Below are 24584 nucleotides of genomic sequence, written 5' to 3'. Positions count from 1 at the left end.
TTTACCTTCGCTGTATAATCTCCCAGCTCCATGGGTTGCATTTGAATTGCGCCTCATTTCATGGATCAGTTGAATCCATAACTCTCATTTAATTCCCTCTTGTGCAGTGATTGTGTACATTTAATTCATCATGGACAGCGATGAGAATACTCACCGGGTATGTGAATATTTAATCATACTACCCTGAATGGCATGCAGCGACTAGTTCGCTGACCGTACCTACAGTTCTCCTCGAGCATTCCTCGCCCAAACAGAGCCAACTCCAATGGCAGAAGCCTTCATGATATTACCGTGTCCGCAAATAACAATGCCGCTGGTACCATGATGCCCCCGCCAGGCACTATCAGCCGAAAACATGTCGAATCAATCGGTAGGTTCCAGCAAGGGCATGGATAGCATACTCCCGTCGCGTAGAACCATTTCTAACCGCCGACCGACTAGTGACAGAATCGGCCATGCAGACGAGGAAAACATTAGTCGAAAGGGGTGGGGAAACTAGAAAGAAAACCCATCTTGGCCACTCTGCCTCGAAATCTATGAGTTCCAGGCCCTTATCTGCTCTTTCGACCTCAACCTCCTCCCGCCCAGTATCCGCTGCTTCGCGAAATGCGCCACACAACCAAACCTCTTCTTCCCATGGCCCTAGTTCGCGAACGAGACCATCGGCCCATAACATCGGACGACCTCAGACTTCCTTCGGGTATAGCCACTCACATAGAGTCTCTTCGCCACGTCCGGTAACCTCAATGAGCACTCGAGATGACGATTCCCAAGACTCCGTTTTGGGAAAGCGAAAGGGTATGGATCCATTTCCTTTGACACGCTCCACACTTTCATTCCAGTTGAACCCAGGACCGATTTCAAGAAAAAATGGGAGCTATGACAACCAAATGAATTTTACTTCAGATTGGTCTAGCTCATTTGCCGCACGATCAATTTCTTATCCTCCACGTGAACCTGTACGGGATGTTTCATTGAGCACCGCAATAAGTGCTCTAACCTTGAATCCGTGTTCATCACCTATTGCCCCATCACCCAATGATAATAAGCCCCTGCAAACGACTAGGCCCGATTTTCGGGCAACCAAATCTCCAACCAAGATACCCCAAAGCACAGTCACCCCTTCACCCAACATTCCTCAACCCTTGAAAAAATCTCCTCGGAAATCACCTCCAAAAATGAAACAATACCTAACTCGTTGTTCTTCAGTAGAAGCATGGGACCAGGACGCTAAAATGGAAAAAATGAACGCCATGTGTGATTTACTTCTCAATCGTTTTCAGGGCACAACGAACCAAAGTGCCGGACTCAAGGAAGCAATAGAGCTGTATAAATCTCGCCGTACGTACGAAATAATGATTCTAGTCGCTCCGTTGATCATGACTTGTATCTCTGCTAACCCAACAATTCGATATCTGTAGTTCAGGAGATAGAGGAAAAGAACTCGCAGCTTTCCGAGCATAATATTACACTCCGCGTTGACCTTGATACTACAAAATCTCGCCTCTTGACAATTGAGAACAACCTTAAAGATGTTTCGCGTGACCATGAGATTGCAATTGATGATTTAGAGAGACAGCACCGCATTGATTTAGAAGCATCACGTCAAGAAGCAAGCAAACGAATTGAAGAGCTTGCGGTTAAACACAAGGAAGAAATGAGGGAGTTACGTAGTCGGTTTGACAATGAGATCGAGAATGAACGGAACAAATTACGACAGGAACTGAACCAAATCAATGCTCAAACTGCCATCGATTTACAACGATCTCAAATTGAAATGGAAAACAGGAATCGCGAGCTCAGAGACATTCAGGCCGAGGTGAATCGCTTGTTGAGTGATTTAGATCGTGAACGCACACTCAACAAGGAGCTCCAGCACAACATGGTGAGGAATGCCAGTAACACGATGGCTCTGGAGTCTTCTGTTAGCGCACTGAGAGCAAGGATTGAATTTCTTGAGTCTGGTAACAAAGAACAGTCTGATGCGTTTGCCCGCCTTGATCAGCAACTCCGAGATGCGCTAGCAGAAACGCAAGCAACAAAAGACAAGCTGCGCAAAGAAGAGACATTGCGACGAAAGCTCCATAATCAAGTACAGGAACTGAAGGGAAATATTCGGGTTTTCTGTCGCGTTCGTCCCTTGCTTAATAATGAACCCGTCGAGGATTCTGCAAGAATCGAATTCCCAGATTCAGAAGCTGACTGCAAGGAAATTTCGGTCCTTGGCCCGGAGGAGAAGAGCAGTCTTGGGAGCATCACAACCAAAACCTATGCTTATTCTTTTGACCATGTATTTGGCCCGTCATCTCAAAACACCGAGGTCTTTGAAGAGATTAGCCAACTCGTCCAAAGTGCGTTGGATGGATACAACGTTTGCATATTCTGCTACGGCCAAACTGGCAGCGGAAAAACTCACACGATGTCGTCTGAAGATGGTATGATCCCCTGTGCTGTTCACCAAATATATGATACCGCAAGTGCGCTTGAAGAAAAGGGATGGCATTATACCATGCAAGGAAACTTTGTGGAGGTTTACAATGAAAATTTGAACGACCTACTAGGTAAAGCGGAAGAATTCGACAAGAAAAAACATGAGATTCGCCATGACATGCAAAAATGCAAAACAACTATTACGGACATTACAACAGTCAACCTGGATTCTCCAGCACGCGTCGAGTCTATCTTACGACGTGCTGCCATGAATCGCTCAGTTGCTGCAACCAAAGCAAACGAACGATCTTCTCGATCACATTCCGTTTTCATCTTAAAATTAATTGGGGAAAACCGCTTCACGGGAGAAAAGAGTGAGGGTACACTTAACTTAGTTGATCTTGCTGGCAGTGAGCGGCTGAGCCATTCCAAAGCCACTGGTGAGCGGTTGAAGGAAACTCAAAGCATCAACCGTAGCCTCAGTTGCTTGGGCGATGTAATCGGGGCCCTTGGGCAGGGAAAAGAAGGTGGACATATTCCGTACAGGAACAGCAAGGTACGTTAGCCAACCGTTTCACTCTGCTGGTCTTTCGTATCGAGCTAATTATCGCCACGAAGCTTACATATCTACTTCAATTTTCACTGGGGGGCAACTCCAAAACCTTGATGTTCGTCATGGTCAGCCCAAGGCAGGAACATCTAAATGAAACCCTGACTAGCCTCAAGTTCGCGACAAAAGTCCACAATACCCATATCGGGACCGCCAGGAAACAGACGAAGATGATTCGCGAATCATAGTGTGCGCACGATGTTTTATGTTTTCATGAATATTTATTTTACTGATGGTGTTTGATTTGGCATACCCGGAAGCCCTTTCGAGGCTGCCTTTAGCAGTTCATGTTGAGGCTTGGAGATTCCTTGGAGTTCTAGTTTCCGTTTGGCACCTTTCCCCCACACCCATCCACCAAAGGCTCCCTAGCCCAGTTGTCCCACTACTCACCGAAGCTGTCATATACAGAGATATGTATTGCTGTTGACGTTACCTGGAGAATTGTTTTTTCGTTTAGGCCTCATCAATAGATATATATGGCTGTCCCAATCTCCTGCATTCGGGATCATTAGTTTAGGTCGATGCGCGCGTACGACAAGTTTCTCTTCAATATAACACTGATATAGATCCATTCTGATTGCCCGTGGTTTCTATCGTTCAATCTCCACTTTTTAAAAGACATGATGATAACAAATCCTGGGAATATGAGGATGAACATCACTCGGATTGTTACGCTATAGCGAGCGTATACGCTCCCGCCATTCATTAGTGGCCATCGCCGAAAAATTCCGTTATAACCATAAATGTTTCGTCCGGCTTCTCCAGCCAAGGAAAATGCCCACACTGGTTTAGAATGACGATGGTTGCGAGATCTACACCACGACTCCTCGTTTGTTCCGCGTTTCCTATCGTACATTGACAATCCTTCGCTCCAGAGATTATCAAAGTGTGCGCTGTGACATTCTTGAGCCCATCAATCATCCTTTTACCCATCGCAGCAGTCCGATCGCAATCCCGCATCTTTTCCAGGCACGAAAATAAATAGTCCTGATCCCCTATCGTCTCCAGATATCTAGGTAGATGAGTTTCGGGATCAAAAAATAGATAGGGATGATTCGGATCATGAACTCCTTCACCTCCTCATCGCTAGTTGGAAAATCCGTACGCGGTGTATGATACGCTAACTCGAATCGAACATCTCCCTCCCGCTCCTCTCGATGCCGCATAAGCGCTGTCGAGTCATCATGCCCAAGCAGCCGGTGATCGGTCAGCACTAGTTTCGCAATATGTCGCGGGAACATTTCGGCAGACGCCAGCACGATCGTCCCTCCATGTGAGTGCCTCAGCATCATTAGGTAGCGGTCTATGGTTAAGTTCTGCCGAAACAATTCTAGGTCGGCAGCCATGTCGAACGACGTCATTTCAGAGGAGTTTGTACTCATGTTCTAACGGGGTGAGACCCGATTGAAGGTATCGTGGTCCTATGGTCCTATGCCCCAGCCTGGACATTGAATAAGAACCATTTGACCCTTGTTAGCAGTTGTGTTTCCGCGAATGGTCTATCCGAATACCAAACCATTTGGGGCGTTGAATGTATGAGTGCCTGGAGATAGCTGGCCCATGATAGCGGTTTAGAAGGACATATCCAGTTATCTCAAATTCGGAGTTTCACAATGCCAATGTACGCTGGGTCATATCATCGTAGAGCAAAAAGTAGCGACAAGCTACAGATAATGGCTCGGGCGTCTTGCTGCATCGAAAATTCTACGGTACCTACGACAGTTCTATTTTGTAGTATGGCGAGAGTTCCTGTATTACTGGGTAATCTGTTAACCTCCCGCTGACTCCCGTAGTCGACTCTGAATACGTCCCCCGGCCATGTCTCCTAGTTCCACAGGTTACATTAACTTTGCTCCGGACCTCGCCAAAGAACCGTTCTGGCATGTTACTGTTGGCGCGCTGGACGATCCAAACTGTGGAGGTTTTCTGCAAATATTGGGTGGACTGGATGCCTTAAATCACTGAGCAGTAAGGCGGTTCGTCAAGGACTAGTGATGAGCAGAAGAAGCAAGCAAATCATTTTAAACCTACAGGTGTTTCCCCCCAAACAGATGATAAAAGGAGTGTTTAAACGACTGGCATCATAGTATTATGTGCTCTCCGTGAGATGCATCGAATATAAGTACTTGTGTATACAGATTATCGAAGACCAACATCACGATATTCACAGTTTCGGACTAAGCATGGGATGGATAGGTACTTGACGTAGCCCTTGGAATCATCCGGCCCATGACTACCAGTCTCAGTTCCCTTCGGGTGGATATTCTATACTCGAAGCAACAGACCGAAGGGGGGGTGGGATGTTCAAAAATAGTGGCTCCGACAACCAACCTATAGAAGCCGGTGCGTTCAATGCTGTGTATTCGACGATGCCTTGCGTCCTTCCACAGCGAAGGTGTAGCAAAATCCAAGATGGTTTCTTCAGATGTTCAACAGTGGTGGTTACACGGGAATTCGCATCGGCTCCATCAGCTCAGGTGGTAACTTGATCAGCCAAGGACGTGCGTTCTCGATGGCGGGTCGCGATAGTTATACGGTTAACTGCGAATAAATTGGGCTTCGATTTGCAATCTTCGGTTTCGGTTTCAGGGAGCTTTTCATTGTGGAGTGTGTGTGGTGCTTTAGAGGCAACATCAAAACGCCACCGAAATGCTTAACGTAATCCACCACCCAACGCCGGTTTACACCCAACGCCCGCTCAAATCTTCATATTTCATTCATCTTTAACCACCCACAACATGCATCATAAAGCAGTTATACAAGCTGTGATTGATGATTTGAACATGCAATTAACACCTAATTACACTGAGACTGCTAAAAAATATGGAATCAACTGATATACATTGTCAAGATGTTATAGAGATGTTCAAATATCAAGAAAGAAAGCAAACTCTATTCACTGTAAAGTTCTCACTGATTCACAAGATTATTATTATTATTATTATTCTTCCGTTATACTCGTATGCAAGTAGTGCTTATGACGAGTCCTTGTGTAATGTTAAATACAGGCAAGAGTTGGTTATACAGGAGGAATGCTAGAAAAACAGCTTCTTTTTCATATTAATTGATTGACAGATCACAGTTTCTCTTGTACATTTCAAATTTTTCATAATCTCATTGTTAAGATTTTAAAAGTATTTATTGAAATCAACTGAGTGATTCAATTCTGTGAGCATCACAAGAATGTGATCAAGTCACTCTATCTGTAAAATATCAATCAAAAATATAAGATTGCAGACAATTCTGTATATTGTAAATATTATTTTGATTTTGTAATAAATTTCTTTTCTATATTGTTTTTTTAATTCTCATCTTGTTAATGTATCTTAATTTTTCAGCTGCAGATAAAAATCATGAAATACAATTTTAAATTTATAAATATCTACAACTTTGATGAGAAAGAGTTTTTATTAGAATTCATTCACACTTTTAAACATATTATATTAATTAATTTACTCACATCAGACTGTATGATAGATGTCAGTCAGAATGGCAGTAAAGAATTCATCACATTATTTATTTTAATTTATATAAATGAAACTTCACTTTCATCTGCATTCATATATCAAAAAAAATCAAGAGATATGCAATATACTTGATTTAAAGATTTTTATAGTGAAAAGAATCAGATTTACTTCACTGCTTCAGAAAATAAATGAAGTAATGATGAATATGAATTAACATGATTAAACAAAATCTTTGAATCTCTTATAAAAAAGAAAGTAAACTGTGAATATAGATTTCTTATATTGAATGATCATTTATTTCATGTTAATATAACATTCATCAATTATATTGATCAAAATTGTAGCGTACGCAGCTCAGTAGGATAATACACGTCTGATTCTCTAAAAGATGAAGATGGGCGGACGCCCCTATATATACATGCTTGTTTATTTACAGTGATTGATTCCTGCGGAAGGAGCGATCGCAGGGTTATAAAAGGAAGGATAGAAGCCTTGAGTAAGGGCGGAAGAAGGAAGGGGTGGAGCGGAAGCTCTGGGAATCAGCGAGGGGTGGGTAGGGGCGTAAGTACGCCACAAAAATCAAATTCTATTTACTGTCTTTTCTTCTTATTTTGCATATCAATTACAGCTGTTAAATGTTGAAATATTTGAATCATTGAATAAATCATATTTCAAACAATTGAATGAATGAATGGGAACTGCAATGAAATTCATACACATTATAAAGAGATTTTTTTGACAGTTTTTTATCATTGTATAAAAAAAGACAATTACATTTTCAAATATTAAAGCTGTATTTGCTGCTACTGATTTACATTCATTTAATTCAGAACACATTTTTAAAAAGCTTCAAATACCATTTTGTATTCTTTCAGATATAATATATTAATCAAAAATGTTTATTTCTATTGTGGATCTGTAGAAATTGATGAAGCACATTAAGCAACAGCAACATCAAATATTTTATGATTTTAATTAAATGATTTATATAGAAAAAGATCTTATTCTTGATAAAAAGATTTTTTTAATAAAAAATCAATAACTTTAAAAAGCTTTTAATTAAAAAAGAAGATATCATAAGTATGATAGAGCAATGAAGTTGTTAAATCTCTTAAATTCATCATTAATGTAGTTTTTTCATCAATAAAAATGCAAAGCATCTGTGAAAATTTGACAGTTTCAGAAATTGTTAAAAAAAATGAACAAATTCATAAAAAAAATGTAAAACTGCAACACATTATTCTTAAGAAATAAAAAAAGATAAATATCATTCAGTAAAGAATGAAATGAAAAACAACTTATCAAATCACAAAACAATAAAAAAAAAAAAGAATAAAATTGTAAAAACTGCTCAACAGTAGATTGATAAGAAGTTTAGAAATGAGAAATAGATTCAGAAATAAAATGAAAAGAAAGAATGAGCTGCTGTACAGTTACAATCACAATTGAGTAAAAAGATGATGAAAGAATTTAAAAATCATCTTTTTAATTAGAAAAGTAGACTCTCAATTTTGTAAATAGTGGTTAAATCACATTTTCAAAGCCCTGTCAAAATGTTTATGAATTCACTGTCAGAGGGATATGATGATATCACAATCTTTACTGATTTAATGATTGTTTATTCATTAAATCTACTTCCACTCAGAATTTCATGTTCCGAATGAGTTATTAAACCAAACAAATGTTTACTGAATTAGCTATATAATTTTATATGTAATTTTCTATATATATTTTCATCATATAATATATTATCTTAAAATCTAATTGTGTTGTTGAAATAATGTTGAAAATATTTCATCATAGTAATGGTGAAATGGCGGGCGTTGGGTGTAAACAGGCGTTGGGTGGTGGATTAGTTACGTTAATTGAACCGTTTACAAGTTCGGATATCAACGATTTCATTCAAGTCTCGTTGGAGTTTCATCCCACTCGATTTCTTGAGAAACCATGACCTGCCTTCGTGTCATGTACGACATTAAAAACGCCATATCGTGTCCTCCAGGGCTCCCGTTCAAAGGGCTACACAGCGTTAACTTGAAGCCACCGTAAAGCCATACATTAACTGGAACCCCGATCCCAGTCTCTCCACCCTCCAAAGCAAAAAAAAGGCGGGGGGGAAAGAAAAAGAAGACGATAAGCAGGTTGTGTCAGGCATGTAACCTAAAGGCACTAGACGAGCATTTCACTTTCACATTGTGGCGAAACGACAGACCAATATGTCTAAAGCGACATCTTGATCCAGCTTCCCCCCAGACGCGGATGTGTTGAATATTTTCGGTCCAATATCGGGCAATATCTTTCCTTACTCTCCAAGAAAGCACTTCATTTAGGGATTTAGGTGTATACATTTCTGATTGTCCTCGTGTAAATACCTTAACTCATACCGGCATCTACTCCGCCTCTAGGGTTTCGTTCCGTTTTTGTTGGAGTGAGAACCCTCAATATGCCAAATATATTTCAGCAACAGCTTATCGATACACCTCGTGAGGTGCTCAATTGGAAATTGGGACTTGGAGTCTTGTGTTTTGGTATCATGGGAGCCAGTCGAGGTATGTTCTGCTTCTATTTATATCGGTATAACGTCTATGTCTATCGCTAATTTATATTTCTAATACATTCAGGCATTGATGAAGGGCTTATTTCGGGCACAGTGAATCAGAAGTCATTTATCGCCGAATATCATCTGGATGACCCTGATATGGGTACTAAAGAGAGGGCTAGTAGGTTAGGGAATATAACAGGGATGGTCCAGATTGGAAGCATCTTAGGTGCACTGCTGTAAGAGAAAGTCTTTGTTTGCCTCATAGGTGAGATGGAAAATTTTACCGAGAAGATAGTCAGCCGGTGTGGATAGGAAGAGATCTATAGCTAACCTTCTCCGAAGCGCATTTATTGTGACGGATCGTATCGGACGGATCTGGGCAACCCGAGAGTTATGTGCGATCTGGATGGTCGGCATCGCCATATTTATGACTGCAGATGGGCGGATTGGACAAGTCTACGCTGGTCGTTTCATCGCTGGCATTGGGGTCAGATTCTCCAAATTACTCCATTTTATTACTGAAGTTGCGTATAATGTGTCGTTGACCCTCCTTTTCTAGATCGGACAAACCACTGTTGTAGCTCCCACCTATCTCGCGGAAATTTCTCCACGAGCAATACGCGGCCTTTGCACCTGTGCCTTTTCTGGATCAGTGTATCTTGGTATCATGTTGAGCTATTTTGCTAGCTGGGGGAGCTCGATACACCTTAGCAACACCTCAGCTAAGCAATGGGTAAGGAACTGATTTTGCACTCGTTGCGCCTCTTCCCGCAGCGAAACCGGGCTGCAGCTATGATCTATTAGAAAAACTAACCAACAGATGCAGATTGTACCGACAACCCTTCATTTCATTTTTGCTGGAATCATAGTCATCCTTTCATTTACAGTTTACGAGTCGCCCAGGTACTTGATCAAGGCCAATAAGCAGGATCAGGCTGCTAAAACCATGGCTAAGTTGCGCAATCTCCCGTCAGATCATCCATACGTTCAAACGGAGATGACGGACATTCAAGCTCAGCTTGAGCGAGAACGCGAAGCTACCCTAGGGTCACACATGTTTGGACCACTCAAAGAGCTCTTTATATTGCCTTCCAACCGTTATCGGGTTATGATCGGACTTACGTCGCAATTACTCAGTCAATGGTCAGGAGCAAATAGCATAACTATCTATGCCCCCCGGTTTTTCGCGCTGCTGGGCACGACAGGGCAATCAGAGAAACTTTTCGCAACAGCAATTTTTGGTGTGGTGAAATTCGTGTCCTCTCTCGTTTGCGCTCTTATCTTGGTCGATTTCTTGGGCCGCAAACGTGCACTTGGATATGGAATAACGCTGCAGTTTGTCAGCATGCTATACGTGGCGATTTATCTAGCCGTTGTCCCATCGATACAAAGCGGCTTTATACCCGATGGGCACTCGAAGCGTGCTGGAACAGCAGCGATAGTATCCATCTATGTGTCCGGGGTGGGCTGGGCACTTGGCTGGAATAACATCCAGGTTTGATACCGCAACAAGCTAGCACTAGATCCCGGCTTTTGCAGATAGCTAACGACAATAACTCCGCAGTACCTCATCAATGCAGAAATTTTCCCACTTCGAGTCCGGTCGTTGGCTACGTCAATGGTGATGTGCTTCCACTTCGCCAATCAATAGTAAGTTTCATTCCATAGCCATATTTCGCAGTCAAGGCACGAGAGGCATAGTAAGAACGCTGCTAACTCGTCGGCATCTGGATGGGTAGTGGCAATTCGAAAGCGGTCCCGACAATGCTGCTTGATACAGCCATGAGGCCATATGGAACTTTCTTCTTCTTTGCGATGGTCACTCTCATAGGTCTTGTATGGATGTGGTTTTTCCTGCCAGAAACAGCCGGAAAATCGCTTGAGGCGATGGACGAAATGTTCAGTCTGCCCTGGTACATCATTGGAAGTAAAGGAGCGGCGATAACGGCGGGAAGCGGGCATGCCGAGGCGTACAGGAGTGGAGACGTAGAGAAGAACCCCATCTCATCGGAGTGCAGAGAGTTCATTCCCCGGGTCAAGAAAGAGGAGGGGAACCAGTAGTGTGTTGAGATACCATTGGGATGGATGCTGGGCAGGTATATCTGGCCGAGAAATGCGGCTGCCAATTTTCATGCTTTCACAAATATGTTGTTACCCAACAAACGAATATCTCAGCTCTACCATCTCAGGGCCCAAATGCTAAGTGGATCAAGTATATCTAATAAAAGTATACTATTGCAAATGTAGATCGATGACAATACATAGAGGAATATTTAATGAAGGACTGATTTGAATTTGCTCTAAACATTTTTCAAAACCATACCCTGGAAATGTCTGTGCTGTTCTTTGCCTGTGACAGTTGTGTTAAGCTTTATCACTAGTTAGGCAAAGCAGGAGAATCCTCCAGTGAGCTGATCTTGAGCTTACAACAGTTAAACTGCCATGCCTCTGACAGATGGGACAGTACTGGTGATGGCAGATAGTCAACACATCTAATCCTGCACAACCATAAGCTATCACCTCAATATTTAAGACATATGTGGATATGCTCTCTTGGATTTTGATAGCACAAACCAGATGCAACTTAGATTATCTGCAGCAATTTACCTGACTGTTATGCTCTACCAGAATGAGTGCAACACATTTCATTTTCAAAAGGAGTCAGTGATATCTTCGGCATGCAAGAAGAGCTCCAAATAACTAGAATCAAGTTGAACTTTTTGTAAGAGCATGAAAGGTTTTGAGGGACAATGGATATCAAAAATGCCATAGTGAAAGAGAGGCATGAGTATGAGTAGGAATATGAACATGAGCAAGTGATGGATGAGATATAAGTCAAGTCCCAACTGTAATTCTAGTTACATGTATATGTCCGAATCCACCTCCATATAAGAGAGCACATCGGACAGGGTTTAGGAAACGAAAAAGACAAGAGAAGCAAAAAGAGGGAAATTCAAATCATAAGCTAAGTTACAACTACATTGAAAACCCACCTTTACATGAAGAGAACTAACTTTTCAAGCCTAAAACCAAACAAGAAAAAACCCCCTTTGTTTTTGATGTCATTCCTTTTAGGCCATGCAAGGTATTTAATCACCGAGTAACCATCAATGAAAACAGAAAAAGAGGAATGTGTATATCACACATTAATTAATTCTGTTACAATGCTGCCGGCCCCTCCTCTTCAGGAACCCGCAGTTCAACAACAGGCATGGAATCATCATCGTCATCATCTAGATCTGGTGGTTGCATGATATTTCGCACAGCTGTTGTTGATGATGACAAGTCCGCATCCTCAAAAATCAAGCCATCCTGATCCCCGGAATCATTCAGCATTGCCAGGCGCGATTCCGAGTCGCTCATGTCACCGCCACCGACGGCTTTGTTGCTTGCTTCGTCGTCGAGGTCGTCGTCGCCGTCCCCGTCATAAAATGAGTTCGCGGGGGCGGGTACGAGGCCGGAGACGCCGCCACCGTAGGGTTCTGCGGCTCGGTCGAAGGACCAGCTGGGATGGTTGGGAAAATTTAAATCGGGGCCGAATGTCGACCCGAATCCTTCGTCCTCCAGATCCATGCCTTCCAAGTGGTTATGGTGGTGGAGTTCCGAGTACTCGGGTAGGCTGTCGTCATCCCTCGCCTGGATTCCGCCCCGCAAACCACCATCTCCCGCCTGGTGAATTGCTCCGGCTCCGATTAAAGCGCTCGACGATCCATTGCGGGAGGAGCCGCCGAGGCGCAGGTCTTCCCCCGAAGGGGAAAGTGTGCGGGAGTCGGGTTGTGAATCAGAGTCGTCATTTTCGGGATTTTTGGCTGCCTCAGTGATGCAGGCTAGATACTCTCCGCCGAGAGGGACGTCAGACTTACGACGATAGAATAGAAGATATGCAGCTGATGTAACTACGGAGGCAGGGTTGTTTTTCTTTGAAACATGGGAGTCTATGAACATCACATCGTTAGTAGGGACCAAGAGAAAAATGGTAACAATCAAAGGGAGAAAGAAATGGGAAAAAAAAAAAAAAAAAAAAAAAAAAAAAAAAAAAAAAACCAAAAAAAAACCAAAAAAAAACCTACCATTGTATTCATACCAACAACCATCAAAAAAGTTCTTCGCGTACGCCGTATAATGTCCACCGCCAAGGCCACCGTAATGGTTATCGACCGCAATCAACTCATATTGCAAACTTTTCCCCTCCTCCGGCATCTGGACCCGGCCACTCATGTCGAGCTCGAGGGGGAAATCGACCAGCGCGTCGATCTTATCACGGAACCCTCGGTTGGCACTGAAGCGTTTAAGATGCATCACAAGAATATCCGGGCACTTCCACAGCTCAAATTTCTTTGACGCACGTCTGTGCTCCCGGCAGCGAGGGCAGTACCATGCGTCGTTTTCCGAAAGGATTTCCTCCTTACCAAACTCATCGAGGCATTCACCGAGACTGATCCCGCGCTTTTTCCGGGTCTGGCGCAGCTGACGTTTCTGCTCAAGCTCAGGGTCGGGAAGACAATCGATACTCATCCATGTCGCCGAACCTCGCAGTCCATCATCATCAAGCGGGTCACCGGCAAAAAGACCGTCATATGCATGTTCATTCCAATCCAGAACAATACCCTCCCCGGAACGAATGAGCGGTATAGCCTCGGGGGGTCCTTTTTTGGACGTCGAAAGCTTGAGTTTTCGGCGTCCTGAGCCGTGAAGTAACGCGGAGGGACCAGGATATGAATCTGAGCCACTTTCTGTACCACTCTCCTTAGTTTTCTGGGAGCTACAGCCATCAGAATCGTCATTGTTATCCCTTGAACGAGCGATATCTACACGACGAGCAGGGCCGCTGAGCTCATCTTCGCTACTAAGAGGGCTACTTCCCCGGCTGGCAGGGGAATTTTTTGTAGTGGTTCTCTTGGCTTGTTTTCTCGGTAATCTGGAGGTCATTGACGTAAATTCTTTGATCTCATCGACTGTAGACCATCCAGTGGGAACAGCGTCAGTTGATCGCATTATTTTGATTTCGAATAAATTGCGAAGCATGGGCGGGATGAAATTATTAGGTCGAAGAACTTTCGGAATCGGCGTGGTATCACCCTTCACGCTTGATTTGGTTCTGGTGGATGAATCAGAACCATCTCGCATCGATATATCAACTAGTCCGTCTTCACCGTCGACTGAGGAGGCTTTGATCTTGGGGTCTGAGGAGTCAAAATCGTCATCATTGGTCACAACAGTATCAGAGTCCTCAGCAGCACTTGAGTTCATCATAATATCCCCTTCATCCTCGCGAAGAATGTCTCGGGTCGTCAGGTTCGCCACATTCCGCAGAACCTTGCGAAGGATGCTATCGTAATCATATGATTCTTTGCGTGTAATGATAATGTACGAAGGAGCACCGAATAACTGCCGTGTGATCTTTGCACCCTGAGGTTTAATAACGCGGTTGAAGATTGGGATAATCATGCGATCGCACTTTGGCGAGTCGAACGATGGTATTTCCTGGTTGGTTGTATTACTGTGGGAGAATGCGAGACTAGAATAAACCGATCGACTGGGAGCTCTATCTGGGTCGTAGCTGGTCGGCACAGATTCTAGCTCAAAAATGCCGATGTCATCGGAGCTACCAATTTGACATTCTCCAATGCTCGAAGTATTTTCGAACATCTTATAGAACTTGTGCTTGTATATTTCAGCCATCACAAGTCTATTGGTAGGGACGCCTACCCTTTGACCCACATACTCTTTCAATGCCTTGATACTCGCATTTTTGTCAATGTCAACAGCAACCCGAATAGGGCGAGAATGAAGTGGGAAGAAAAATATCTCTTTGCTCCATAGATTCTCAATCGGGAGTTGCAGAGTGAGGTTACTGAATGGATCGAAAATGATGCTAACTTTGTCACATACGGGGCAAACTACCGTTGACTTATACATTCCCGCGAAAAGATCAGTAATTACTGAGTCATTCCGTGCCTTGTAGATTTCCCAGCACTTGTTAGCAAACTCTTGAAGCGCGGCGTTGTTGCCAACCATGTCATCCGTAGAATCAGGCTTCTCGATATATGGCTTCTTTTGGATTCTGTTTAAATCCTCCTGTAAGCCATCCAGCAGGAAAAGCACAAACTCCTGGGAATCCTGCTGCCCATAACCCGAGAATGAAGGGCCATATCGGCCAATGGTCTGCTTGAATTGGCGAGGAGCAAAGGAAGAAGTGCCATTGTCATCATAGAGCTGATGTAACAGGTTTGCATAGGCTTTGGCCACGTTCCCATCGTGAGAAAGTGGATTGCCAGGGTTAAGGTCTTTCCTGTACTCATCTTCTGTAATATAGAATACCTGCTAGTTAGACAACGCAGTAGACGCCAGAAGGTTATTGGAAAATAATCAAAACTTACGAAGGAAATATTGTGTCAACTCCTCTACGCTCCGAACGCATTGCAACGCAGAATTCATGTAGCAACTATTTCCAAGGTTACTCAAGCCGGTGACACCAGGAGATCGGCCGTCTTTGCGCGGTCTTCCCCTGGAAACAGCGCCAATCGCCGGCGATGCTCGGCCGCTGGCAGTGGGGAGTTTTCCTTTGCCCTTGTTCTGCGGGCCGGCCCTATGTGCAGCGACCGCAAGTCGATTTGAACTTTTACCGGCACCATCAGAAATCCACTCCCCACCAGCGGGACCACCGACTTGTTCCTCGAGCACAATGACATCGTCACTCCCCAAACCCGCAAGGTGCAAGGTGAGACTGCCATTATACTTTGGATTCGATGTTTGGTCCTTCATTTCTAACAATTCTCGCTGGGAGCCTTCCACAAGAGCAACGAACTTGTTTACGTCCAACAGAAAGCTGTTTCCCGCACTAGCGGTCAATGTGGCACCAGGGGCCGGGGACGCACTTCTCGAGGCTGCTGGAGTGATGATACCGGAAGTTGTGGTGCTATTTAAGCCCTCGAGAATTCTCCAGACACGAACCTTCGTAGACATTTCAATAGATGCCAGGTCCTTCACATTCCGCAGCCACTGTTGGAATTGTGTATGCCTGCTAGCCAAGGTTTTGATGGGAACGCGTGCCCTATCTTGAGCAATTTGCGTTGGGGACTGTGAAGGATTGGGCAGTTTCAGGATGGTAAAGATTGGGGGGTTAAGTTCGTATTGGACATGCTCTGTAGAGCCAACAGTTGTGTTATGGGCATATCGAATAATGGCAGGGGATTCAGGCGAGAGCCCGTACCATTTCATGATCAATTCCCACGCATCTTCGGGAAGTACCTCAAAGTCTTCTCCCATCTGCAAGCCTGGCCGTAAGGGGACGAACGGCTCACCAGTCTCGTCCTTGTACATGATTGATGGGTCAGTGACCAGAACCAGGTCTGAATTGTCAACAGCACCAATCTCGCCCTCCGAGGCAGTCTTATCAGCTTTTTCTCGCTGCAGGCCTCCCTTTGAGCTTCTAGAAAGGACGCGTCCTAGCCAGTTCGCTGAAACCACATATCCCTTCTGCTGATCCATTAACGGTTGCATCAATAATTTGGTAACAGCGGCAACCTGCTCATCGATTGGGGGGCGATCGTGGGTGGTATGGGAGGAAGCCCGAGGTTTAGCATCTTCTCGTGTGTAAGAAGTATACGTTGACATACTGGACGGCGTAGGATAGACATTGTCTGACGACGAGCTATTTGCGTCCTCCATAGAAAGGCATTTAGTGCTTCCGGGCTTCATCTCCGTCCCAACCATACTATTATTAGTCGTCGTAATGGTACCATTCTGGCCAATCATATCCACAGAGACAGCTCTACGTTGTCTCGTTGGTCGCTCCATTTGCTTCTTGCCATTTGACGACTGATCCTTATTCTGATCTTCATTGCCATCAAATGAATCTGAACCCATCTCGACATCCAGGGATGGGCGGTCATCCTCCCCCATCTCTGCAGCAGGCCGCTTTACGGCAGGCGTGGAGTGAAATTCCTGTCGATCATTCTCAGAGCCATCATCTGGCAAAGGAGGAAGCGGGTTCCGCACATTGTCCGGTGCCGACATACCTGCAGGGGCTTGGTCGTCAGTGCTCGGGGTGGATTGACCTTCAGCGGAGGCAGCGTTTCGAGAAATTATAGCGGTATCTTGCGAAGGAGCAGATCGAAATTTCTGTTTACGGGAATACGGCTTCTTTCGACGGCGGATTTCAGGATGGGGGTGGGGGGGATTATATCGCGGGCCGGACGAGGATGTCGGAGGGTCGTTCTTGTTAATTGAGTCTGAGGGAGTGGGGCGAGGGCCAGTGGTTGTCGGGGTTGTTACAGCTGTGGGAGTAAGGGAGGTGGAAGCGGGACCGCTAGCTGAGATGGCCGTGGGTAAGGAAGGACGACGACGATGACGACCGCTGGCACGTCTCCTTAGTCTAGGGGAGGAACTGGAGGTAGATGGGTTGTTCCCTTGGAGAGAACTGGCAGGACGGCCACGGGCTCCAGCTTTTCGCTCTGCAACCTTGCGTCTCTTTGAAGAAGACGTGGTGAAAGTGAGCTGACCACGGGCTGTGGCAGCTCTGGGTTAGTAGGAGAGGGAGAAGAACAAGGGGAGGAGGAAGAAAAAGTCAAGGGAGGAGGATGGAGGCGGAGCAAGGAGATGGAGGAGGGATGGTCGACTGAACAGGGCGCGCGAGTGGTCGACTTGGTCAGCAGTAAAGACACTGCCAAAACACACCAGTTCCAGCAGCGGGGTTACCTAAGCAGCAGCCAAACCAATAGTTAGTTAAAACCTCGGTCTGGAGGCCTCATGATAACCAGCTGTTGGATGGCCCCAAGGCTCCAAGGATCAAGAGACCAGTCTTCGCCAAATGACCAGATGCAGCCCGTGGGGACTGTTCGCTAACGGCCGGCGGTGTTGAGCCTTTCCGGTAACTACAGGCTGCAAAGACACCGTAACCTGAAGCCGTCAGCCATACCGTACCGTATAGAAACCGTCCCGTACCATTCGTACCTCGCCTAAACTACAAGGCTGGGGACACCACAGAAGAACAGCGGCATACAGCGGGGGACCAGTGCCCAACATCAGCTGAATTAGGGAAAAACGATATTACAAAGAAACTACATGACATAGAGGTTATTGAGAGGAGGGAGGAGAGCTCTTCATAGCTGTGTAATAAATTATGAAGGCATCTTCCTTAATGTATTACGTCAAGACTGTATAACATATTGAGGAGAGGGAAAAAAAAAAAAAAAAAAAAAAAAAAAAAAAAAAAAAACGGAGAACCAAGTATGTAAAGTTACGACTTCATTTATTTAACATAAAGATTAGATTTAGGTCCATGCGAAATACCCGAGGTTGTTTCTACTCTGGATGGAATTAAAGGAAAATTTAAACAATTACCTCCAGTACGTCGAGAGCGCATGTGTGCTGACACGATGGTGTTGATAATCAGCTGTGATAGTGATTTAGGCAGTTCGGAGTCCACTCAATGGATAACAATCTTGTCAACTTCTTCCTTTGCTTCGGTCCATGTCTCGAGGTTCTTCCGCGCCCAGTCCAGGTGGCAGCGGGCGTAGGCTACCTATAGAGGAAGAAGGGAAGTGAAACGAATTAAAAACGAGAACAAAGAATATCTCAGATGTAATGAAAAAGAAAACGGGTTAAGCGATTGGGTGAATGGAAGGATCATACCATATATCGACGTAGATCGTCTTCCTTTTCTTTCTGGAACCGTTTTAGATCTTGCAAGACACCGGAACTAGCATCCCTGACATCCTTCTCCGATACTTGGAGAGCTTGCTCCAACTAGAAATGACGATGTGATACACGACTCGATTAGCACAAAAAGGAACTGGTTCTGAAGTCATAGGAGTGTTAGGAGATGTCAAAAACTGACCTGTAATAAGGTCTCTTTCGTTTTCCCAATTTGGTCTCGTCGGGTTCTCTCCGGGTCAACATCAACAAAGCCATGAACGGCATGGCTAATTCGCCCGAATATCTTATTCGTTACGAAGTTACCACTAGGGCTCTTACGGTGACCTGGTGAAGGTAATGGGGACTGCTCGAGAGGCCTTTGAGGTAGGCCCTGGGATGCAGATGGCTGTGGAGAATCACCAGTCCCGGCCGGGAAATCAGAGTCAATCGAGGCGGTATCTTCGGCATTTGATCTCGTTGCTTCAGGTGTTGACGTTTCCGGGATACTGGGTGCAGATGATTCAGATAATGACCTTCTTGGTTTCGTGGTTGCTAAGCTGCCCCCAGTACGATTCAAATATTGCTCAATCCTTTTGGCTTCCAGCTCACTCCGCTCTAGGGAATCTAGCATTGCCCTTTTCTTGCTGAGTTCATCCCGAGTCATTTCTTGTTGGATTCGCTTGAGGATGCGATAGCGGAGAACATTCCGGACGACGCCAGCAAATTGTGCACTTTCCCTCATTGGTTCTGCAAATGTTGCACCAAGAGTAGAAGAGAGCTCTTCAGTCTCAATATATGAAGTGTCGGCTGCCTGTCCAATTCGTTCTATTGCTGCGGCAACTGTGGCGGAAGGTTCGGAGAGGGAAAACCCATTGTACCGGGCGCCAAGCTCCATCAGGTCCGCAGCAAGGGATGAAAGATGCGTCAAGGTGCGTCGGTTTACTTTTTCGATATTTCCTTGCAATAGCAGTTCGAGCTCACGAGTTGACGCCTCGAAGTTTACAAAGTATGGGTCTAGGTCTTTTTCACTTAGGTTGCGCGACGTTGGCGGGAACCGATTAAGGAATGGCACATTTCCTGGGGTTGATGAAGCATGATCCGAAAAGGATGAAGAGGTGGCCGAAGATGACTTTAGCTTCGCGGATGATGAAGGGATTGGAAGCCAGGCATGTGCGGGTTTCGGATTAGCGGGGTCGAGCGGAGGCGCTTTGAGGTTGTTCTTGGGGATGGAGGAGACAGGATGTGAATGAAGTACTTCAGTCTGTAGGAATGTTAGACACTTGGAGGATTCACACGCCAGATAGTGTGGTCTCTTATCAGACAGATGCAACTAACCCAGCTCGCATTCGGATCTAAGAACCTCCACCAGACTCCGTCCTCCCGGATCTCCTTCATCCGCCGGCATCTGTTCAAGAAGACCGCTAGCATGCGCTTTCGCAAGTCGATAATGGAGCTATCTTCCTTAGCCTTGGTAGGTTTCGCTGCATAATCGGCCATTGTATGTTTCTCAGGTATGGGAGGGATGATGAGAGTTGGGTGAAGATTGATGAGGGTAGCGCGCAGAGAGCTAAATTCAGAGTATCGTCGTCGAACTTCCAGATCCTGCAAGCATGCAATGTCAGGGAGAAACAAAATAGTAAGAGCAAAATACAATATCCCTAGCTACTCACTTACCCCCGTTCGTATTGTATAAACAATGAAACTGCCTCCACTCTCGTGGTTTTTGCCCGCATGTGTGATGAGGATTGGAAGCTCTGGATGCTCGTAAAGGATCTGCTCTATTCGGCTTTGGTAAATCCCTTTCCTTCGCGGATAGCTTTGATTGTCTTCGGCATGCCCATAATCCCCCGCCTCGTCTTGGTCCGTATCATGGCCGATTGGGCTGTCTAATCGGGAGACATAATCTGGCGGGGGATCAAGGGTCGAGGACGTGGATTGCGGGGTGGAGGGCGCTTCAAAGGCTTGGGGGAGTACTGGGTTAGTGGAAATATTTATGCAAGATTGGGGGTAGCGAGGAATTTCTCACTGGAGGACGCGTGCGCTTCATGAAAAAGATCAGCTGTAGCATCCAGATGACGATCAAACGATCCGTAGGGGTTGTTGTCCTCGTCGTTCCACATCTTGCCGACGCAGACTCAGGATCTCCAGAAGCGGCTCGGCGTACGATGCTGACCCAGGAAGCATGAACGGCGGAATTGTAATGGAAAAAGAGACCGAATAAAATATCAACCACAATGTTAAACGTTTATGATCTGGCGTAGTACAAGCCGGGGGCAGACGTTGCTTGGGATGGCTATCTAACGTAGGGAGTTGGTGGCTCAGTTGGTGGCTCAGACGTTGCATTGTCCGTCCTTGGCTATTTAAACGGAGAAGTTATTTAACTATCAACCAGACATCCCATCCACCATGTACTCCGTAAACAGCAAAGAATCACGGTTTTATAGCCTCGCGATACCGCTGTTATATGCCCAAATTCCGTCTAAAATAAGAGATGAAGCAGTGATGCACAAAATTTCACTGTCATGTCCTCCGAGTTTTCCTCTGGGGCTCCAATAACAAGTTCCAAATGAACTTCCAGGCTGCAGAATTAAATATATTTGATAGACCACTGCATCGTGATGATGTCCTCTGGTGCCACTAACTCGGAGCAGAAACACCAATGGGGAACTCGATTCAAACATTCTAACAGTCTATCCAAATTATACTAGGCCGTTAAGTGATGACTACTTCGTTTCAAGCACCATCGGTCAAACCCCTCCAGCCGTCTTTACTCACAGCTCATAGTACGACCGCTTTTGGTTATATCTCCCAGGGCGACAATTCATCGGCAACTTTGAAATGCTCCCAAGTTGATGTGCCTGGCAACGATATTCAACTTATCGTCCCCAACCTTTTGGACGCTCGACATTCTCACGGCTATTGCACTCGCACTGATATGCCAGCCGTAAAAATGGAATTGGCCTGTTGATTGTCCTTTTCGAGTTTTGAAAACGCATTTCCTTTCACACGATCCCCACCCTGCGGCAATGATTCCACTATTCTAGCTTCTGGGCTTTCTCGATCCTGAACCAGCAGGGACTAGCCGTCAATGTTTTTAACATATTCTTTGGCTCTGCTCCAGCTGAAGACGTGTGTATTCATACCGTAAGCAGCTGTTACGGCCTTGATGATTCCCAGCCCCGAATTTGCCATCTTGCTCTGTTATATGTTCTGTGGTGCCTCTGGCTGATCCCGTTCTGCTTGACCTGATCTAAAATATCTGGAACAAAGTGCACCTGGGTTTTAGTCACTATATCCCTCGCCTTGAGCTGGGACAGGACGCATCCTGGTTGCTCATCCACTAGGTTCCTAAATTATGTCGATTTCCGCGCCTGTGACTCCAAAAGTCATCGTTGTCATCGGTTGGGTACTCCTAACAACGACAAAAATTCGTGTTCCGCGGATTCATTGGCTCTGGTGAAAACGACGAATAACTATCATACCGAGGACTTGATACTCAGGTTATTTGCTGCTTCTTTGGATAGTATGCCGACCAATATTTCTCTTTTCGGTGCAGGTTATTGACGGTTGCGAATACCTCTCGAGGCTCACTCTTTCGTTTATTTCCCTTTAGATTCAGATACAGATGCTTCATGCTCAGAGGTATATCAGGTTATGTACATGTACATTCCTACATATTTTATAGACCTATACCAGGCAATTTTGCCACCAGAAACATAGTGCCAACTAGGAGATGCTATGTATTGTCCAGTTTGATTGGGACTGATGTTCCCAGAGGCTTGCTATTGCTACTGACAAACCCATACGTGTGTTTGTATATGCCTTCTACCATTTCCTCATTAATACCATCTACTGTTCAGGATTTGCCTCCAAGAGAGGATTTTTCTCTCGAAAGAGCTAGAAAGAGGCTTTTTCGATTCTATCCACAACTTCGGGCGTATATAAAACTACAAATACAGGGTTACAGGGTTACCGCTACCAAACTTCATTTCGATAGCCCGTGGATCTAATTTTTAGACATATTATTTATTTCCGGTTCTCTTATCATTTAACGCTCCGATTCTTGAAGCGACGCGGGAATATTACTTTGAAGTAGAGGTAGGAGAGATTGGAAAGACAATAGAAATACAGAGGTGTAAAAGTATAAAATAAGATATAATCTCTACCCGCAAGAATTTCGGATCGTACCATCATACCGGCATTGATATTATCCATGCTTAAATGCTTAATCGACACTGTATGACCGCATATGACAAGGTGGCTTTTCTATTCTTACGGCTCCTTCGCTACGGCGACGTGGATGGGTTCTTGCCTTCTCCTTTCCCTTTCGTGTTGACGGTCCCGGGTCACCATCAGCATAACTGTCCATAGAATCACTACTCATTGTCCGCTCGAGTGTTTCATCACTCCCATCGCAGACCAATATACTTTCGCGGGGCTTTTGCCGTCCGTTCCAATGTGATCTCGCACCGCTCTGTCCTACCCTCCCCTTTGAGCGTTCCCGATCTCGTGGACCCGGACACGAACGTGAACGTTTCATCTCCCTTTGCTTGCGAATATCTCCGCCGTAGAATCCTCCAGTTGATCCCCGCTTCCTCCCTTGGTGCCCGCCGGGCTCGAAACAACGGCGTTCATCAGAACTAAACCTCCTCGTAGCCCCCTTGCTACCACCACTTTTCGCAGCGGGCGCACATGTATTTCTGTTTGGTTGAGATCGAGGACCCGGCAGCGTCTGCGGCACTGATGCTGGGCATCTTGAGCCCCGCTTCCTGCTGGCTTTCCGCGGCTCTCTTCCCTCCTGTCTCTCATGTATTCCCGGCTCTGCATCCACTAGTCTGATACCTTTGCGCCGCCCCGGAACACGGAGAGAGATGAATAATGCTAATGCGGAGAGAAATAGGAACACCAGTATTGATGCTGCGAGGATGCCGCCTTGCTCTTCTGGGGTCCAGGAATTCCAACCTCCATTGGCTTGTTGCTCTAATTGCTCTTTAGCTGTTGTCTGAGAAGAGGTGGATATGGGAATAAGTGTTGCCATAGCTCCCGGGGGCCAGGTGAACTTGGTACGAACCTTTGGTTGTGTTCTGGCGGCTGGTTACCCCGGAAGGTTGACGCTTATTGGTGAGGATCTTGAGTCCACATCGACATTGGCAGCATGTATGATTTCTGACTTGGAGCTAATCGGGAAGTAAAACGGCCGTTTAATATGAATGGGCGTTGAAAAGAGGGACTTTTAGTTGTGTCCAGGGATTAAAGTATTTGATGTGTAGCTGACACCGATTCAACAGTGCAAGTGGCGAAGAGATATCGATGTGGAAAGGGGCATGTCTCTACATCTCGTAAATAGAGATTTGTAGTGCGCAGGGTGACGGGAGAATAACACCAGCAGAGTTGACCACGAGAAAACAAAGAGGAACCTTGGTATTCCTTATAAAAATAGGTGGAATGTCAAAGAACATGCACAAAGGATTTGGAGCAAGAACTGTCAAAGGCCTCAAGGGAGAGGAAGCAAGTTTCGACCTAGGCAGCAAGGAAATCCTCTATGGAAATAGTCATTGCGGCTGGATATTCGGATACATCGTGTAAACGGCCACCACTACATATATGATGGTAGCTACTATCAAAAAGAAACAAATGAAAGGGAGGCCTGAATGGGCCGTGTTAGTGTATGTATGTACTCTACATAAGTCTCTCTACCTCAACATGACTGGCTTTGTAGCAACTAGAACTGGCACTCCCGTGTCCAGTTTACCTTTAAGTATTCAACAAATACATACATCTGCAGCAAAAAGTTTGGTTTTAACTCCAGAAAGTAAGCAAATTACCAACAACCAAGCGGTTTATAGATAATAGTGACCGTTAAACGCGAGGAGTGATCACCAATCCTCTTTCCACT

The 24584-nt window shown here is 45.2% G+C and overlaps 6 protein-coding genes across 6 annotated transcripts; 2 read left to right on the top strand and 4 right to left on the bottom strand.

Annotated features, from left to right (window-relative positions):
• Nucleotides 1-130: 130 nt before the first annotated feature.
• Nucleotides 131-3228, top strand: HCAG_04014 (hypothetical protein; the record flags this gene model as incomplete). The annotated part of the gene is made up of 6 exons (XM_001541866.1): nucleotides 131-157; nucleotides 226-370; nucleotides 442-798; nucleotides 1210-1341; nucleotides 1422-2986; nucleotides 3049-3228. The coding sequence occupies 6 exons, from the start codon at nucleotides 131-133 to the stop codon at nucleotides 3226-3228; spliced, it is 2406 nt and encodes an 801-aa protein (XP_001541916.1).
• A 517-nt stretch (nucleotides 3229-3745) lies between these two features.
• Nucleotides 3746-3973, bottom strand: HCAG_04013 (predicted protein; the record flags this gene model as incomplete). Its single annotated transcript, XM_001541865.1, has 1 exon — nucleotides 3746-3973. One exon carries the CDS (start codon nucleotides 3971-3973, stop codon nucleotides 3746-3748), a length of 228 nt encoding a protein of 75 aa, XP_001541915.1.
• A 429-nt stretch (nucleotides 3974-4402) lies between these two features.
• HCAG_04012 (predicted protein) lies at nucleotides 4403-4924 on the bottom strand (the record flags this gene model as incomplete). Its single annotated transcript, XM_001541864.1, has 2 exons — nucleotides 4403-4481; nucleotides 4758-4924. 2 exons carry the CDS (start codon nucleotides 4922-4924, stop codon nucleotides 4403-4405), a joined length of 246 nt encoding a protein of 81 aa, XP_001541914.1.
• A 4116-nt stretch (nucleotides 4925-9040) lies between these two features.
• On the top strand, nucleotides 9041-11110 carry HCAG_04011 (conserved hypothetical protein; the record flags this gene model as incomplete). Its single annotated transcript, XM_001541863.1, has 7 exons — nucleotides 9041-9056; nucleotides 9129-9231; nucleotides 9392-9536; nucleotides 9609-9782; nucleotides 9876-10544; nucleotides 10614-10699; nucleotides 10789-11110. The coding sequence occupies 7 exons, from the start codon at nucleotides 9041-9043 to the stop codon at nucleotides 11108-11110; spliced, it is 1515 nt and encodes a 504-aa protein (XP_001541913.1).
• A 1098-nt stretch (nucleotides 11111-12208) lies between these two features.
• Nucleotides 12209-17068, bottom strand: HCAG_04010 (hypothetical protein; the record flags this gene model as incomplete). The annotated part of the gene is made up of 3 exons (XM_001541862.1): nucleotides 12209-12984; nucleotides 13120-15354; nucleotides 15430-17068. The coding sequence occupies 3 exons, from the start codon at nucleotides 17066-17068 to the stop codon at nucleotides 12209-12211; spliced, it is 4650 nt and encodes a 1549-aa protein (XP_001541912.1).
• Nucleotides 17069-18479: 1411 nt separating this feature from the next.
• HCAG_04009 (sorting nexin-41) lies at nucleotides 18480-21031 on the bottom strand (the record flags this gene model as incomplete). Its single annotated transcript, XM_001541861.1, has 6 exons — nucleotides 18480-18575; nucleotides 18686-18799; nucleotides 18891-19949; nucleotides 20024-20290; nucleotides 20363-20640; nucleotides 20953-21031. 6 exons carry the CDS (start codon nucleotides 21029-21031, stop codon nucleotides 18480-18482), a joined length of 1893 nt encoding a protein of 630 aa, XP_001541911.1.
• Nucleotides 21032-24584: the final 3553 nt, after the last annotated feature.

The sequence above is a fragment of the Histoplasma capsulatum genome, genomic scaffold (assembly GCF_000149585.1).
Source record: "Histoplasma capsulatum NAm1 scaffold_3 genomic scaffold, whole genome shotgun sequence".
Lineage (NCBI taxonomy): Eukaryota > Fungi > Ascomycota > Eurotiomycetes > Onygenales > Ajellomycetaceae > Histoplasma > Histoplasma mississippiense.
This window is presented reverse-complemented; position numbering and strand designations above follow the sequence as displayed.